This window comes from Vitis riparia, chromosome 11, assembly GCF_004353265.1.
Source record: "Vitis riparia cultivar Riparia Gloire de Montpellier isolate 1030 chromosome 11, EGFV_Vit.rip_1.0, whole genome shotgun sequence".
Taxonomy (NCBI): domain Eukaryota; kingdom Viridiplantae; phylum Streptophyta; class Magnoliopsida; order Vitales; family Vitaceae; genus Vitis; species Vitis riparia.
Window position 1 is genome coordinate 17,676,207 of NC_048441.1, and position 16,540 is coordinate 17,692,746.

The 16,540-nt window shown below is 36.1% G+C and overlaps 3 protein-coding genes and 1 pseudogene across 3 annotated transcripts; 3 read left to right on the forward strand and 1 right to left on the reverse strand.

The window, feature by feature from the left end:
* The window catches only part of LOC117925286, a 32,918-nt pseudogene extending 20,094 nt beyond the window's left edge, over window positions 1-12,824 (forward strand).
* On the reverse strand, window positions 1,271-2,025 carry LOC117925287 (40S ribosomal protein S30). The gene is made up of 3 exons (XM_034844263.1): window positions 1,929-2,025; window positions 1,719-1,856; window positions 1,271-1,564 (listed from the first exon to the last, which is right to left on the reverse strand). Exons 1-3 carry the CDS (start codon window positions 1,930-1,932, stop codon window positions 1,518-1,520), a joined length of 189 nt encoding a protein of 62 aa, XP_034700154.1. The 5' UTR covers window positions 1,933-2,025; the 3' UTR covers window positions 1,271-1,517.
* LOC117925283 (asparagine--tRNA ligase, cytoplasmic 1) lies at window positions 3,696-7,608 on the forward strand. Its single transcript, XM_034844260.1, has 6 exons — window positions 3,696-4,279; window positions 5,338-5,928; window positions 6,399-6,655; window positions 6,731-6,860; window positions 7,041-7,099; window positions 7,243-7,608. Exons 1-6 carry the CDS (start codon window positions 3,785-3,787, stop codon window positions 7,424-7,426), a joined length of 1,716 nt encoding a protein of 571 aa, XP_034700151.1. The 5' UTR covers window positions 3,696-3,784; the 3' UTR covers window positions 7,427-7,608.
* On the forward strand, window positions 8,515-12,173 carry LOC117925285. The gene is made up of 7 exons (XM_034844262.1): window positions 8,515-8,695; window positions 9,019-9,080; window positions 9,178-9,261; window positions 9,617-9,671; window positions 10,998-11,133; window positions 11,549-11,599; window positions 11,688-12,173. Exons 1-7 carry the CDS (start codon window positions 8,584-8,586, stop codon window positions 11,785-11,787), a joined length of 600 nt encoding a protein of 199 aa, XP_034700153.1. The 5' UTR covers window positions 8,515-8,583; the 3' UTR covers window positions 11,788-12,173.
* Window positions 12,825-16,540: the final 3,716 nt, after the last annotated feature.

Sequence of the window (16,540 nt, forward strand, 5' to 3'; positions counted from 1 at the left end):
CCCTTGCAACCAAATGAGAACCCTGACCGGAAATTTAAAAAGACCGGGCGTGTAATGGAGTGACATGCTGCTCTTAAGGATGCAATAGCACGACATACAAATAGACGAACGAAAAAAAAGACCATTCAACCCATGTATCTATTTTGGTAAGCATTTCAACAAGCCTGTTTCGGTTATACCCAGCATTACTCCTTTTAGAGAACGATTCCACAGATTAAAAATATGCTCCTCAAACTGCAGTTGCACACTAAGGAAAGACAGGAGTCCTATGGGCCAAGAGCATAAGCAATGGAAGACTAAATCAATCTCTGACCAAACATTGTGGGAACCATTCATTGGTCCTGTTCAGCTTAACATCATTTACAGTTCATACCTCATACCTCATACTGATGCATACAAATAGAAGCTGCACAGCCATAATACCATTGGTACAGAAGGTGAAAAAGACCAGTATTTACCATCTATAGTTGGTTTCTGCCAAATGTTATACATGTGATATCTCAAAAATTGGCAATTATAATGAAGCCATTACAACCCAAACAACATAATATTAGTAAACCATGATGGCAAGTTCAGTAGAATGACACATTCAGGATTCTGATCCAGAAAAATGTAAACACAACGTGGAGTCATTTGGCTCTTGTTAGCCAATGATATCCAAACTGCAACGCTGCATGCCCTTGGGTAACACATTAGAAATTAAACTTTTTAACCCTAAAAAAATCGGAACCTATATGGATGTAGGCATGAACTAATTGAAAGTTATTGCATACCCACAAGCATTTGAAATAATACTACAAATCCAGGATACATTGTTGTTAACCATTGTTAGCTGAACGAAAACTGTTGAAGGAAATAATTTCTACTTGGGCAATATACTTTTTATTACAAATAAATTTTGGTCCCCGTTGGGGTGGAGTTGACCACAGAACCTCCCACATATCCTCCCCACCCTTCACCACTTGAGCCAGGCCTCATAGCTACTTGGGCAATATACTTGTAAATCCATGTTTCAAGTATTAATCATTATCTTTAAGCACTGCACTGCCCATACCATGAGCAAAATTTAGCAGCTACAAGCATTAAACCCATCATTGCATTTATGCCAATCCCCAAAACCAAACAAGTAGTTGGATATCAACTAACTTCAGCGGTGAAATTTCTACAAAAACCAAAACATTTATACTGTAAACATACTTGAAAGGCCACAATCCTATCACTCAATACCCAGTATACCACTCCAAAAAATGCAAACAACTCATGGCTAAGATTTCTTAAAAGTGATATGGCAATCATAAATTCAAGCTCATAGAGTAACACCAAATCAAGACATTCTTAAGGCAAAATCACATAATCTCTGGCTAACAAAGTAAGCATAAATTCAACATCGTTCAGCTAAAAGAACCTTCAAAAAATGGTGTTAACACCAGTATCAAAAACCAGTATTGTAGACTTGAAATATCCTAACCATTCATTAAAAACAACAAAACCAGTCTTCAAATTTTCATATTTTGCGCTCACTTCTCCGACGAGTTGGGTCCCCTCTTCTTCCCGAAGCCCACAACTACAGCCAAAAAGCAAATGAAATACAATCAGTCACAACAAACCCTGAGTTTTTTAATCGCACTTCAATTATCCATGACAACGATTGCAAATGCGAAATAAGCATATGAAACAAATCTTATACGTCTACATAGGATTTAGGGTTTCGTTTTTACCGGCGGTGACGAATCGGCGGTTGTATTGCATGCGCTTGTGAGCGCGACCTCGGGGCTTCTTCTTCTTGTCTTGCTTGGCCACTTTTGGGGTTTGGCCTCTCACCTTACCGGCACGAGCCAGAGATCCGTGAACCTTACCTGAAAATTTTCACCGTCAGAGATAGAAAACCTAATGGGCAGATCTGAGAAGAGAGAGCTTTTTGAGCTTACCCATGGTGGATTTTCAGAAGTTCCTAATACTGCTTCTTTGGCTTCTGGCTCCAAACAATGGGAATTCTAGGGTTAGGGTTAGGGTTTTTGGGGGACATGAATATATATCGTGGCTGGCAGGCGTGGGGTGAGTTGGGCAAAATATTGGGCCTGATCCTGGCCCAATACTAAGCAACTGGCCCAACAAGTCCACAAACATACTTTTGTTGTGATTCATTTTCCCAGACATTTGAAACTTTGGTTTACCGTTACTGAATAAAGATGTAATTAGAAATGCCAAAATTTCTCTTTGATAATGTTTTGAATTTTTGTGTAAGAAATTAAATTATTATTTTACTTTTATCATTAAATTGATAATCTTATTAAAAAAATATTTAAATAAGTGACTTAAATAATATTTCAAATTTTACTTTTACCAAATACTTAATGTATTTTCAAAAATATTTTTTAAACTAAAAACATTTTTTAAAACCACTTCCAAACTAAAAGCGTTTTTCAAAATCACTTCAAAATAGACTCTAAATTCATTAAAACATGAATACAAGTTATATTAAAATTATGTTTAGTTTTGAAAAACTACTATAAAAAAATAAAGTTAAAAGAAAAATGATTTTCTCTTATTTAATTTTTATATAGAAAATAAAAAAATTTAAAAAGGGTATGGTTTTAAAGAATTTAATTTTTATATTTAAGAATTTAAATAAGTGAAATGAGTTAGAAATAATTTATTAACTTTAAAATATTTTTTTTTTCACTTAAAAATTATTTTTAAAAATATTTAATAACATATAAAAATAATTTACTTTTAAAAATAACATATCAATTTGTTTATTATCTATTTTTAAAAATAAATTTTATTTGTATTATTTGATTTTTATGTTTTTTTTATAATTATATAATTATTATTTTTAAAGCAACAAATAAATAAAAACAACTAAAATAGTTTCCCACGACAAGTTCTAAAAAAACTTGTTTTATGTCAAAAAGATTATTAAATATATTTTAAAATCTAAAAATAATTGTGTTTTTGAGAAGAGAAAATTATTTTTAAACTCAATAAACTCTTTTTTTTTTTTTAAACAATTGAGTTAAAAAAAAAATGGAAAAGTGAAAACAATGATTTTGGGTATGTTTGGTAACTGTTTTTAAAAATATTTCTAAAAAATAATTTTTAAGAATAATTTTTATGTCCATAATTTTATTTTTAATCATTATATATGTTTATATAATTATTTTTTAAAATAGTTCAAAAAAACAATTGAAAACAAGTAAAATATGTTATCTGAAAACACTATTTCTTTATAGTTGTCAAACATTTTTTTTTATTTTTTTTCAACCCTTAATGTTTTCAAATTTTTCTTAAGAAAAATGAAAATAATTTTATAGAGAGTGAAAACACATAGGTGAATAAAATAATTTAACATACATAAATAAGTTTATTTTTATACAATTTTGGGTTAATTTCATTTATCTTCCCTAAAGTTCGACTACATATATTTAGTCCCTATAAATTTAAAATTTTATAAAATATTTTTTGTATCATTTTTATTTTTTATTTTAATCAACCTCTCATCTAAGTCAAAATACGAAAGGTGAAATTTTAAACCTATAGAAACTAAACGTATTTAATCGTAACCTTCTTAATCTATCTGCTTGGATTCGAAAGATATATTCGGGACAAAGGAATATTGATTTGATTTTAATTTTTCCTTATATATCAGACAAACCTTCATGGACCGTTGATTCCAAGCAACCCCATTAAAAAAAAAAAAAGAAGGGTCCTTCCGCAGAATAAGAACCCAATTAGGGTTTACCGTAGTCAGCCAACGGAGTCACCACAGCAGCAGAGTCACCCAATGGCCGAGGATTCTGTGCCGCCGGTTGACCAAATGGCGTTGGCAACCCTAAACGACGACGTTTCCACTCCCTTCGTCAAGGCCCAGTTCTCCGACCGTGTCCTGATCCGCACCATTCTCTCCCGACCCGACGGCGGCGCTAGCCTCGCCGGTCAGACCGTAAAGGTCGGGGGTTGGGTCAAGACCGGTCGGGAGCAAGGCAAGGGTTCGTTTGCTTTCCTTGAACTCAATGACGGGTCCTGTCCGGCGAACCTTCAGGTCATCGTCGACGCCGCCGTGGCGCCTCTGGGCCAGCTCGTGCAGACCGGCACGTGCGTGCACGTAGAGGGCTTGCTCAAGGTTCCTCCTGAGGGGACGAAGCAGAGGGTGGAACTCAGGGTTGAGAAGGTCCATCACGTTGGTCCTGTGGATCCAGCCAAGTATCCGTTGCCTAAGACCAGGCTTACCCTCGAGTTTCTAAGAGATTTTGTTCACTTTCGACCAAGAACCAACACGGTACTACTCTCTCTATATACGTTTCTGTTGATTTGAGATGTTTTTGAGTTTCTTGGCAGGGATAAATCTGATTTGCAATTGTGGTCTGTTTGGATGGGTAGAAATTTGAGGAAAAGGGGGAGAAAAATGGGATTTGAATTTGACGTAGTGCTGTTTTGGATTGGGGAAAATGAAAAAGACTCATTTTTTGGCTACTTCGGATCTTTTTCCAAGCAGGGGGATTTGTCATTGGAAACATCCGTTTACTTTTCTTTTCCTATCTTTAAAGGGAGAGCTAGTGAAATGGTACTGAATTTGGTGGATTAATGGGTTAAATCTGCATGGAAGGATCATGCTAAGCTAAATTAGTATGGATCAATGGGTTAAATCTGCATGGAAGAATCATGCGTAGCCAAAATGCCCGAATTTATTAATTCCATATGCTAGCCAAAGGGGGAAAAGGAATTTTTATAATAAATATGTAATTTTTATCAGGAAAAAAGGAAAAATATTTATGGACGCATTCCCAATTTTGTTGTTTTCGAAGGGCTTTTCAATTTTTCCAATGTCAAAATTTCTTTGAATTCCTGAGTTTTATCAGTGAAATGTCAAAGCTAATTTTTGGTTTACTTTTTGAATCACAATGGTTGTTGAGCAAAGAAAGCAATTAGTGTTATCATGCTCTTTTAAGTTTAACCTCAATTTTCTGGAGAAAATGCTTAATTTGAAACCAACTTTCACTTATAATTTGGCCACTGAATTTCCTTTATCTTAAGCTATTTTTTAGTCAAATGGTCATCTTCCCTTCTCTCCCTCTCTCTTTACATTTGGCTCTACTTATTTTCTGAAAGTGACTTTCCAACTTGAAATTGGATGTTTACGAATCACATGGGTAGTACATTTAACAGGTACTGGTGTAATTTGGTTTTAGCTCCATTGCTCACTGCAAGATCCAAGCTGATTATATAGCTCAGCTAAAGAGTTTTGTGATGCAATAATAGTTTATTAATCCGTGTCTCTATTTTATGTTGCCTCATGTGCTATTATCAGTGACATCTATTTATTATGACTGTTTTCAGATTTCTGCAGTTGCTAGAATCCGTAATGCATTGGCTTATGCTACCCACACATTCTTCCAAAATCATGGATTTCTCTATATACACACTCCAATTATCACCACCAGTGATTGTGAGGGTGCTGGTGAAATGTTTCAAGTTACAACCTTGATTAGTGATGCGGAAAAGGTGGAAAAGGAACTTATTAAGAATCCTCCTCCATCAGAAGCTGACATCGAAGCTGCCAAGGCACTTGTTAAGGAGAAAGGAGGGGCTGTTGCCCAACTCAAATCTGCTAAAGCAAGTAAGGGGGAAATCACCGCATCTGTGGCTGAACTTAACAAGGCTAAGGAGAATCTCTCAAGGCTGGAAGAGCGATCTAAGCTTAAGCCTGGTATCCCTCAAAAAGATGGGAAGATTGATTATTCCCAGGATTTCTTTGCCCGTCAAGCATTTTTGACCGTTTCTGGCCAACTGCAAGTTGAGACTTATGCATGTGCCGTTAGCAGTGTCTATACATTTGGGCCAACTTTTCGAGCTGAACACTCTCACACCTCAAGGCATTTGGCAGAATTCTGGATGGTGGAGCCTGAAATAGCATTTGCAGATCTTAAGGTATTTTATATTTAAACTTTATCATCCTCACCTGCAAAGTTAGGTGCTTGAGAAGACTAATTTGGAACTTTAAGGTTAGCTTGTACATGTGTGCATATGTGTGTGTGAGTATGTATCTCAGCATATATGTTTCTTTCCTCATTTGAATTGATTATCATACTGCAGTCTCAGGCGGAATGGACTGCTTTATAATGAACTATGAAGATAATCATGGGCAGTTTAAATGTCTCATGAAAATTGAATCTGACATTTTGGAATTTCCATGAATGACATTTTTTCCCTATTTTTTGTTGATTATGGTGTCAAATTTTGTGTGACATGCTAAACAGTGAATTGATTAAATTGTCACGCGAATGTTTGAGTACCCCTTGAATAAATATATGTTTTTTTTATGATGAGCACATGTCTAGTGGCTCTTGAAACATATGTTTCACATTCAAAAAGGCATCTGACTTTTCATATTTTTGTAGGATGATATGAATTGTGCGGAGGCCTATGTGAAATTTCTTTGCCAGTGGTTACTTGACAATTGCATTGATGATATGGAATTCATGGCTAAAAATTTTGATAAAGGCTGCATTGATCGTCTAAGAATGGTTGCGTCAACGCCCTTTGAGCGAATTTCATACACAGAGGCAATCAAACTTCTGGAGGAAGCTGTCAAGAAAGATAAGAAATTTGAGAATAAAGTGGAATGGGGGATTGATTTAGCATCTGAGCATGAAAGGTATGTAGGCCTGTGCCCCTCATTTTCCTTTCCTTGAGTGCATGTGCTGATGTCATGGTTTGCCTAATAATGCAGATTCTTGACAGAGGTATTATTTAAGAAGCCTGTTATTGTTCATGATTACCCAAAAGGAATTAAAGCATTCTACATGAGGCTTAACGATGACATGAAGACTGTAGCTGCTATGGATGTTCTTGTACCAAAGGTAGGCTGTTTCCCTAAACCCATTTCATAAACTTGATTTTTACCCTTTTTCAATTCAACAACACATTTTCCTCCTGAGTTTGTAAGAACTTACGAGGGAAAGAAGAACCTCCTTGATAACACGTTAGTAGTGTGGTGTGTATTTTTGCGCAATTTGATATTTATATGCCTGTATATTCAGGTGGGAGAATTAATTGGGGGGAGCCAAAGGGAAGAGAGATACGAGGTTATTGAGAAAAGGTATAAGAACTATCATGTAATTTTCCCAAAATAAGCATTTTCTCTTTGAGGGAATATTTGCTTTTGCATGAAATCTTGAACTATGAATTTGTAATTTGTGACTGTGTTGGCAATTTCTTATGGGTGCATTATTTCGATTGCAGGATTTTGGATATGGGACTTCCCCTTGAGCCATATGAGTGGTACCTTGACTTGAGGCGCTATGGAACTGTAAAACATTGTGGGTTTGGTTTAGGCTTCGAAAGAATGATCCTTTTTGCCACTGGCATCGACAACATACGAGACGTTATTCCCTTCCCCAGATACCCAGGAAGAGCAGATCTTTAAGATATTGTTTAATGAATATCATACCGGTGATTTGCTTTTGTTTCACGATAAAGCCGATACCCTCATTGCTAAGTTATTATTATGGTGAAATTTTTTATTACAAACAAATTGGAACATGCAAAATTATAATATTGGAAGGTTTGAGTATTTGTTTGGCTGCACCATCTGCAGTTTGTCTTGAATCATCCTTGCTGTTGGTTGGATATGGAATGCCAGATTAATTTTGTTAGGTTCACAAGCAGCAATGCTGCAATATCATCTCTAGGTACTCCTTAGCTCTCACTCATGGATTCAAGCATTTATTCTTTACTACGTAGGATATTACGTTGAAAGTGCTTTTCCGATGTTGGTTTTCCTGTGAAAAGTGTATTTCATATTTGTTTTTGTAAGGATTCCTTGAGTTTAGAGTGGATGATATCTATTAGACCGCCTCGGTTTTTTTGGTTTGTTTGGTGGCACGAGGAAACAAGGAATATTAAGGTTTGTTTGTTTGTTTGGTCTCCTAATTCTATTGGAATTTGTTTGGCCTTAAAAGAGTCTTGTGGGACATGATATCATTTGACACATTTTAAAGCTTGCCTTGAGAACCTATTGAACTTGAAAGTAAATTTTAGTATGTTTGAAAAAGAAAATAAAAAATAGATTTAAAATTAATAAATTATTTTTATATGATATTTAAAATTTTTTAATATATCTTTAACTCTATATAAAAATTAAATTATTTTAAAATACATGAATTTTAACTAATTTTAATTATATTTTTTTTTTATATGTTTCATTAAACTAAATATGAGAAATTTAACATTTTTTTCTCCTTCATTACTATTTTTTCTTTAAAAAAAAAAATTATTTAACTTTTATAACAAAAAATTAAAAATAAGTGAAAGTGTATAAAAATAATTTATTAATTTTATTTTTATTTTTATTTTCTTTTTCTTAAAATTTTAAATACTTTCCCTCTTTTTGGTAATTTAAAAAGTAAAATTTCTATATGGTTACCGCAAGAATTTATTCACGATAGGGAGGTAAAGAGGCCCAAAAGCGCCTAAAACGGGCCAAAACTATGGCCCGGTTAAGAAGGAGAAGCCCACAGGGGCAAGCACCATGATCAACGGTTGGAACATTTTGTCTTCCAAGTTCAATTGATCGGTGTGTCGATGATGGTGATGAAGAAGCTTGCAAGAAAGCTTAGGAGAAATTCCCGAGAATTTGATGATGAGAACTTCTCTCTCCCCACTCTTGACGATTCTCGTCCCATCGATTCTCAAGGTTTCTATATTTTGTGACTTTCCGTGGAAATCTTCAACCCTATTTTCTCTGTTTGTTTGCTTAGAAACTCTTTTAAAAAAAAAAGAAAACAGGTTGAAACTCCGAATCTCAGATCTTTCTGAAACTTCCGTTTAACTTAGCCTGGTTCCGTTATTAGGATTATTTGCGTTGAAGTTTTCATTTCTGTACTCTTCTTCTTCTTCTTTCTGTTTATCTTTTTAAATGTTTCTAGTGTTTCTCAGCAACCAAACAGGGGTTTATGCTTTTTCCTTTTTCTTTCTTCCTAAATGGTGGGAATTTTGTTTCTGTTTTTGGCTCAACAGAGCAAGAGGAACTAGTTCGATCGTTGGAAAGGAGTCAAGCTCAGCAGAGTCTTTTATGGAGGGTAAATCTGACTTTCACCATTTCATTCCCTCGAAATTTTGAAAAATCATGAATTCGTTATCTTCTATCTGGAATCTGATTGATTTCTTGACTTGTAGAGTGTTTTTGCGGTGTTTCTCTTTAGTTTCGCGGCATTTCTCGTCTACTCCATATTTCAGCAGGTTTCATCGCCATGGGAACTGGTATGAATCATTCAAAATGCTATCCCAATCTTTTATATTTCTCTTAGCTCTTTGGTGAATCACCCTTTTCGGATTGTGAGTGTGAGAACCATGTCTGAATTTTGAGTGATATGACATGCTGTTGGGTGTTCAAATTGGATATATTGGTAGGGTTTAGTTAAATTAATGTGACAATTGTTTTTTTGCCGGTACTGAAGATGTTCATTGTAGTTAATTATTACTTTAGTGGGTAATACTACTAATTTTGTTCTAAATCTGGTTGGTGAATTTTATTAAATCGAGAGAATGTCAGTTACCTTTTAACAAACAAATCTCTCTCAAAGTTGATACTTTTGCTTTGACCTTGGATGGACAGCGTTATCATGCTTACTTCATGGAGGAGATTGACTCATCGATGATCATTTTTGCAGGTTTGTTTCTTTCCTTTATCCTATTTCTCTGTCTTTGTCACATGCTGATTACATATTTCATATCATGCTCCAGAATGATATAGCATTAAGGGTCTGTTTGACACATAGGAATAGGAATGAAATTAGGAATAGAAATAAAGGTAAATCATAATATCATGTGAAAGAGAGGAATCAAAATCCATACAAGAGTGTGTTTTGATTTCCATGGTAGTGTTTTTGCTTTCTCTTTCCGTTTCTAATGTGTAATTCAAATGCCATAATGAATGAGAAATGGAATGGATTTCTTATTCTCATTCCCTATTCCTCATGTACCAAACACTCCCAAAAGGCCCATAATTCTCTTCAGTCAATGTTTTTCTAGACAAATTGAATTCTTTAAAAAAAGTGCCACAGTATGCTATAAAGATGTTGTCCACCTATTGTGATATCACTGGTTCTTTACCGTATTCTTCATTTGATATAACTTTCTTGGTCTTATTTGGCAATTGATTGTCTTGTTTTCTGAGACTTACCTTTCTGAACTAGTTTAACACTAGAAAGGACAAGTATATTATGTGAAATTCTCTTGTATTTATTCAGCCTAACCTCTCCATACTGTTTTTTTCTTTGTTCTTATTTTATAACCGAGGAACCTTCTATGGCCAAACCCTTAGGACTTTCCATGGGGACCCAAACCTCGGTGTTCATCCCGACCAACTGGGCTACCTTGGCGGGTGCTTCATATTGTTATATGGATGAATATTGCATTGATGATTATGTTTTGTCTTCTCATTATAAATTCTTCATAAAAATAAACTATGCCGAGTAGGGCGCTTCTGCGCACGTCTGAAACTAGTTTAGACACTTGCAAGAGAGTAAGTTTCCATCTACTTAAAATTCTTAGAAGAACAAGTGCATTATGCCTTTTTGTAACAAAATCCAATTATTACTTAGTTTTTTTTTTTTTTTTTTTTTTTCCTTCTTCTTTTTATGGCTCTTTTGCATGGTCAAGCTCAAGAATGTAGATAATTATATGTTCAATATAGTTATAATCTGTGTTCTCTGATATAGAATTTGAAAAGGTAGATTAGTGTAAGAACTCCAGATATTCAGGACCTATTGGTTATTTGGATGATTTTGTGATTTGCCTTATAAATGCAATTAGCTAAGAATGATGATTGATATGGAAATTAAGTGTACCTCATTGTCTTTAATCTGGTTCATCCGTGTCTTGTTATAATTGCCAATTCAAATCAAGAAATTGCCACTTGCTTTTGCTATTGTTTTACATGGTTGGTCTATTATATTCTTGTCAGACAATATTGCATTAATTTAAGCATGTAACAGATTGGGTAGCTGTCTTAGCATGTTCAATGGCCATCATTGGATTACTTCATAAGTCAAAGTCTCACAGGTGGTTGATTTGGTACTCCTGCTCTGCTGGCATTATCCTGGCCATTTTCTGGTTATATTACATGCTCAGGTAAATCAAGTTCTCAACTGACATTTCTCTGATAAATTTTCTGTCTCTGTAGTTGTTGGCCAAGATGTTTATTTGTTTACTCTGGAAAGTCTATTAGAAATTCTTGGTTGGGATAAAGAAATACAGAAGTGTTTAGTTTGTGTTGTGAACTCTGCTGGTATAAAAAAATACTTGGTCCTGTCCTCACTAATTTGTACTGCTTTCTTACTTCTTCCTTCATTTGCTTGTCAAAGCAAGTTGATATATAACTCATAGATTAAATATTTAGTGTAGAAATGCGAGTCACCATCTTCCCTTATTCACAAGTAGAGTCCCAGTGAAGTGCACTCTGCTGTTTATACCCAGCAGGATATGGTAGTGTTTTAGGGACCCATTATCTGCTTACTTACCTATCTGGTTCTTGTTTGTGTTGTAGACTGCCAAAGTTCCGGTGGGATGTTATCTGGCTGCCATTCGGACCTTTGGGGTAGTTTCTAAAGTATCCTTCTCTCTTTTTATATGCCTAAGTAGTAAATTTACTAAAGAAAATGCATTACTATGCATTGAATTTGCAGTGGAGCTGCACTCAGCCTCTATGTGGACCATCTACTCGATGAGTCATCAGAAGAAGTAAGAAAACTTCGCAGCTACATGTATGCCTACAAAGCCAGCTAAAGATTCTCATCCTCTGCATCTTCTGGTTGATTGGAGATAAAACAGCATATACAGAATTTCAAGCTGGATTGCAGTCCAGAAATAGGAAAAATTTTGGATGGGCGATTCTATAGTGAAAGGGTCTGATATGCGATGGTTAGTTACCCTGTGTAGGAGTTCCCTATCCTAGCCTTTACAAACAAAAGCATGCAACAGAGGGAGCTACTATACCGATGAATTTGCCACTTATTTTGTATGCCTTGCCAGGAGGATAATTACTATTACTGCTCCATAGTTTTTTTGGCTTTGATATAATCACAGGGGTGGTTGCTAGCCATTGCTGGATATTTATTTTATTTTTTAAAATTTAATTGGATCAGTGTGTGGCTCATCAATTAGGTTTTTGATTCATCATGTTCTACAATCGAATCAGTACCATCATTAGAAGCATTTTCTCCATCGTTTGGTGTGACTCGTATTTGTATTACCTTCACAAATACTGACACAACCGATCAGCTTCCACAGGCAAAGTATTTGAAGTTAAAGATGGTCAGGTGTCATGCATACGGAGTTAACCTCTACATTTTTCATGTCGTGCAGTGCTAACCCTTTACAAGTGCCATGAGATGCACAAGCAAGAAGCACATCAAGCAACACAACCCTAAATTAGAATAGACACCTTGGTAAGTTCCATATAGAAAAGGTATGGTAATGCATACATTAGATAGGCATAAGTTCTATCATATGACTTTGGCCACTTCAGCCATTGTCATCTATATATATTGCATTGTTAATTCATGTGTGTCAACATTTTTTATTCCTTCTGTCTTACGCATGCATAAACTGTGCCTTGTGCAGAAGTTGTACCTCATGGCATTGAGCCCACGGGCTGCACCACACTAATGGCATTGCGCCTATACATGTGTACTAGTCATGCTCACCATCACTCTTTGCTCATGTTTGAGGGTCCATGCCATGCCTTTGGAGTGGTACAATCATTGGCTTTTTAAGTCTTTTTCTAATATGATATGAGGAGACATCATAGGTGCTTCCATGGGCATAATAAATTTTCTTTAATTATAGAAAATTGTAAAAAATATTCCACTCCTTGGAAACTCCCTTTTAGCATCCTCTTTGAAGGAAATATCTCCCAACAAAATCCTATACTTTAAATTCAACTAAATTGGGTCACTCATGTGGTGCCTTGTGTGGGCACGTACATGTGCTGCCACCCTTTAGTCACCACCAAGCCAACCCTCAGTGCCCATAACCCTAATCCTCATGCATTGACATGGTACCAAGCCTCTCAAGCACCTCTGTTTTTCATATTGTCTCAGTCATAGCATGCCACCCCACATGCCATAGACACCCATGGATGCAAGGTGCCACAACATGAGACCTTTGTCTACGTCATCTTAGTTAAGGTGTTAACAAACCAGCCCCACTAGGTAGAGTTAGCACCCTCGTCAACTTAGCTTGCAAATACTCATGTATGGCTCTTCAAGCAATCATAAGGTTGTATCCCTCTCCAAACTAGCTTCAATTTCTAAAGTCCCCTTCCGATAGACTAAGCAGTCAGTTCTTCGATTCGTTTTACTTGCCCCCATAGTTTGGTGATCCAAAATCTTGAAACTCTCTTGCTCAAACTGCTTTTAGATAGTCAAAGGTGCGCGCTTTTGCTGCACCTTAGTGAGATAATAATTCTTATGAAAGGGCTTCAAGAAACTCTCATGAAAAAAGGGATGAATTTTCAATCTATCCAAGAGTTTCAACTTATATGCCACAACACCAATACTTTTCATCCCTATAAAAGGACCATTATATTTATAGATCAAACCCTCTTGTTGTTCATCATTTTTCAAATATGTGGTGTAAGATCTAGCAACACTAAATTACTCACTTGCAACTTTTAAGGGTCTTTTTCCCTTGTCATCATACTTCTTCATATGTCTACTAGCTTTTTCCAAACTTTCTTTTGCTTCTTCAAGCATTTCTTGTCAAGATTTCATAAATTTAAAATCCGCAAGGTTAATGTTAAACTAGTTTACATCCATTTTTCTTTCTTAAGAGAACTTCTTTTGAGTCTCAAAGAGTTAGCCACCTTATCAATCACCACCATAAACTTAGTACCTAATAGATAATGCTTCCAATGCTCTAGGCAATGAACCACTATAGTCATCTCCTTCTTGTGAGTTGAATATTGTTGCTTAGTCTTATCCAGCTTCTTTCTCTTGAAGGCAAAATGATGCTATGCCTACACTAGTACTCCACCTAGGGCTTTGTCTAAAGCATCAGTGTGGACTTCAAATGGTAACGCCAAATCTTGCAACCAAAAGATGAGCTCCAAAGAGATAACATCTTCAACTTATGAAGGGCCTTCTAGCATTCATCTCCCTAACACCATTTCTTCCTTTCTTTAAAAGACCAACCAATGTCACAACAATCTTTGATATCTTTTTATGATGTGATGATGGTTAATTAGCTAGCCCAAGGAGTGTAATTCAACACTTTGGTGGGTGCTAACCAATCTCTGATTGCCTTCATCTTCCTTTCATCCACTTGAATTTGACCATATGATACTAGGTAACCCAAAAACTTGATTTCAATTTAGCACCTTGTGCAAATGGGCTACATGTAGTGTTTGATTGTATGCACATTATATCATCGAGGTAACTACAACAACATCTAAGGAATCAAATAAAACATCATTAATCAACTGACAAAAGGTTGTTAGGGCATTAGAAAGCCCAAATGGTATCACTAGGAATTCTTTACTCTCATTCTGAGTCATTAAATAGTTTTTCTCTCATCCTCTTCTACTATTCAAACTTGCTGATACCCAAATTGCAGGTTCAACTTTGAGAAATGAGAAGCCCTAAATAGTCTATCAAATAAATCTACAACCAAAGGATTAGGGAATTTGTTTTTGATGGTTAACTTATTCAAGGCATGATAATCCACACACATCCTTAGAGAACTGTCTTCTTTTGGAACAACACTAATGGCCTATATGGTGCTCATAAAGGCTGGATCAAGCTTGAATCTAGCAACTTAATCAACTATTTCCCAAGTTTAACCAGCTCGTGTTGGGACATTCAATAGGGCGCTTATGTAAAAGGTTTGTAGCCTTGACACTAGCTCAATATGATGATCAATAAGCCTTTTAGGAAAGAGCTTCTTGAGAAGCTTTGGCAACAGCACACCAATAAACTTCTAAATTACCTCAAACACAACATTAGGTAACCTGATCTGGTTTGATTTCCATGTCTACCCTCTTGCTTTATTTTCCCTTGTTCTTCTTACCATATTTAGACTCCCCTTTAACCCTCTAACTTGAGGAAGAAGAAAGGGTACTTAATTTGTAGTCAACAAGGCAAACTGTTGCTACTATGGCTATAGGTAGATCCTTTACTCCTTAGTGCCTTACCTTAATTTGATCCCACCCCTATATACCAACATGAAGTTAAATAACTTGTCTACCTTTGACATGTCTTCCATTTCAAGAATCAAAACACTTATAATAGTCTTTTGACAAATTCAATCTACTTCAACTTCTTCAGAGACTCTTTTTCCATCTTAGCCAAGTTTGTGGGAAGGAATTGATCCTTCCACTCTTTCTTTAGGGGTCTTCCATGTGATGATCTGAGCCTACCAAACTTACTATCATCTTTGATTCTAATAGGCCACCATAGCTTCGCATCACCTGATAGGTATATACTTGTAATTGTAACTTGCTCATTTTAAGGAATTTGAGCAACAGTAAAATATTGCTTCTCTAAGTTTCACAATACACACCCCATATTCGGTGTCATCTTCTTGATTAGGCTCCTCCCAATATTCTTATGTCTCTAGGTGTCAAGTTTTTGTCATGCCAACAACCTTTGCTTGGTCTTCAGTCTTCACCAATGCTGAGTGTTGCAGCATATTAAGCCCGTGTGCGCAACTTAGTCCACAAATCGTATAGGCACCTCAATGTGTGTCAACCCCCCTCTTCGTCTGCATCTTTGCTACAATGTAGTTTATGTGTGCCAAGTTTTTTTCTCAACCCAAGACCCACATATGATGCATTGAATGCCAACATTACTAATTCTTTCCATTTGAGGTATGTATAGCTCATGTCGTGTGTTATAGCTACTTCCCATGGCGTCGTGCTCATGGGTTGCACTACCCTTATGGCTTTGCGTCCATGCATGTGTGCTTATACCTTTCCCATGCCCAAGGCTCCAGATCATGTTTTTGGAGTAGCTCAACGGTTGCTACTCATTTTATCACCATTTTTAAAGAGAGCTACCAAAGAACTTTATAAGTCTTTTCTAGTCAAACGGGAGGAGACATCGTAAGTGTTTTCACAGGTATAATGAATTTTCATGCAAATCCTAAACCGCTTAGAAACTCTCTTAATGTATTGAATTTGAAAGAAAAATCTCCAACCCAATAGAGTCCTACAGTTTAGCCATCCATTTGGAGCCTTGTGCAGCCACGTGTGCTACCTTCACTGCCGAATCAACCCCTAACACCCATAACATTCATCCTCATACACTGACATGCTACCAATTCTCTTTAAACCATAACCACTCACGAGTAGTGCAAGGTACTGGGCTTTCGTTCCACATCATGCTAGTCAAGGTGTGACACTAATACACAATGAGAAGTTACGATCAATAGATGCAAGGTCAAGGTGCTAATGGTGCCTCCCCATGAGGCCCCTAATGCTTCAGCGTTTGGAGTCAAGGGGGCTAACACTAGCTCACATTGAAAAGTTCGTTAACAGATG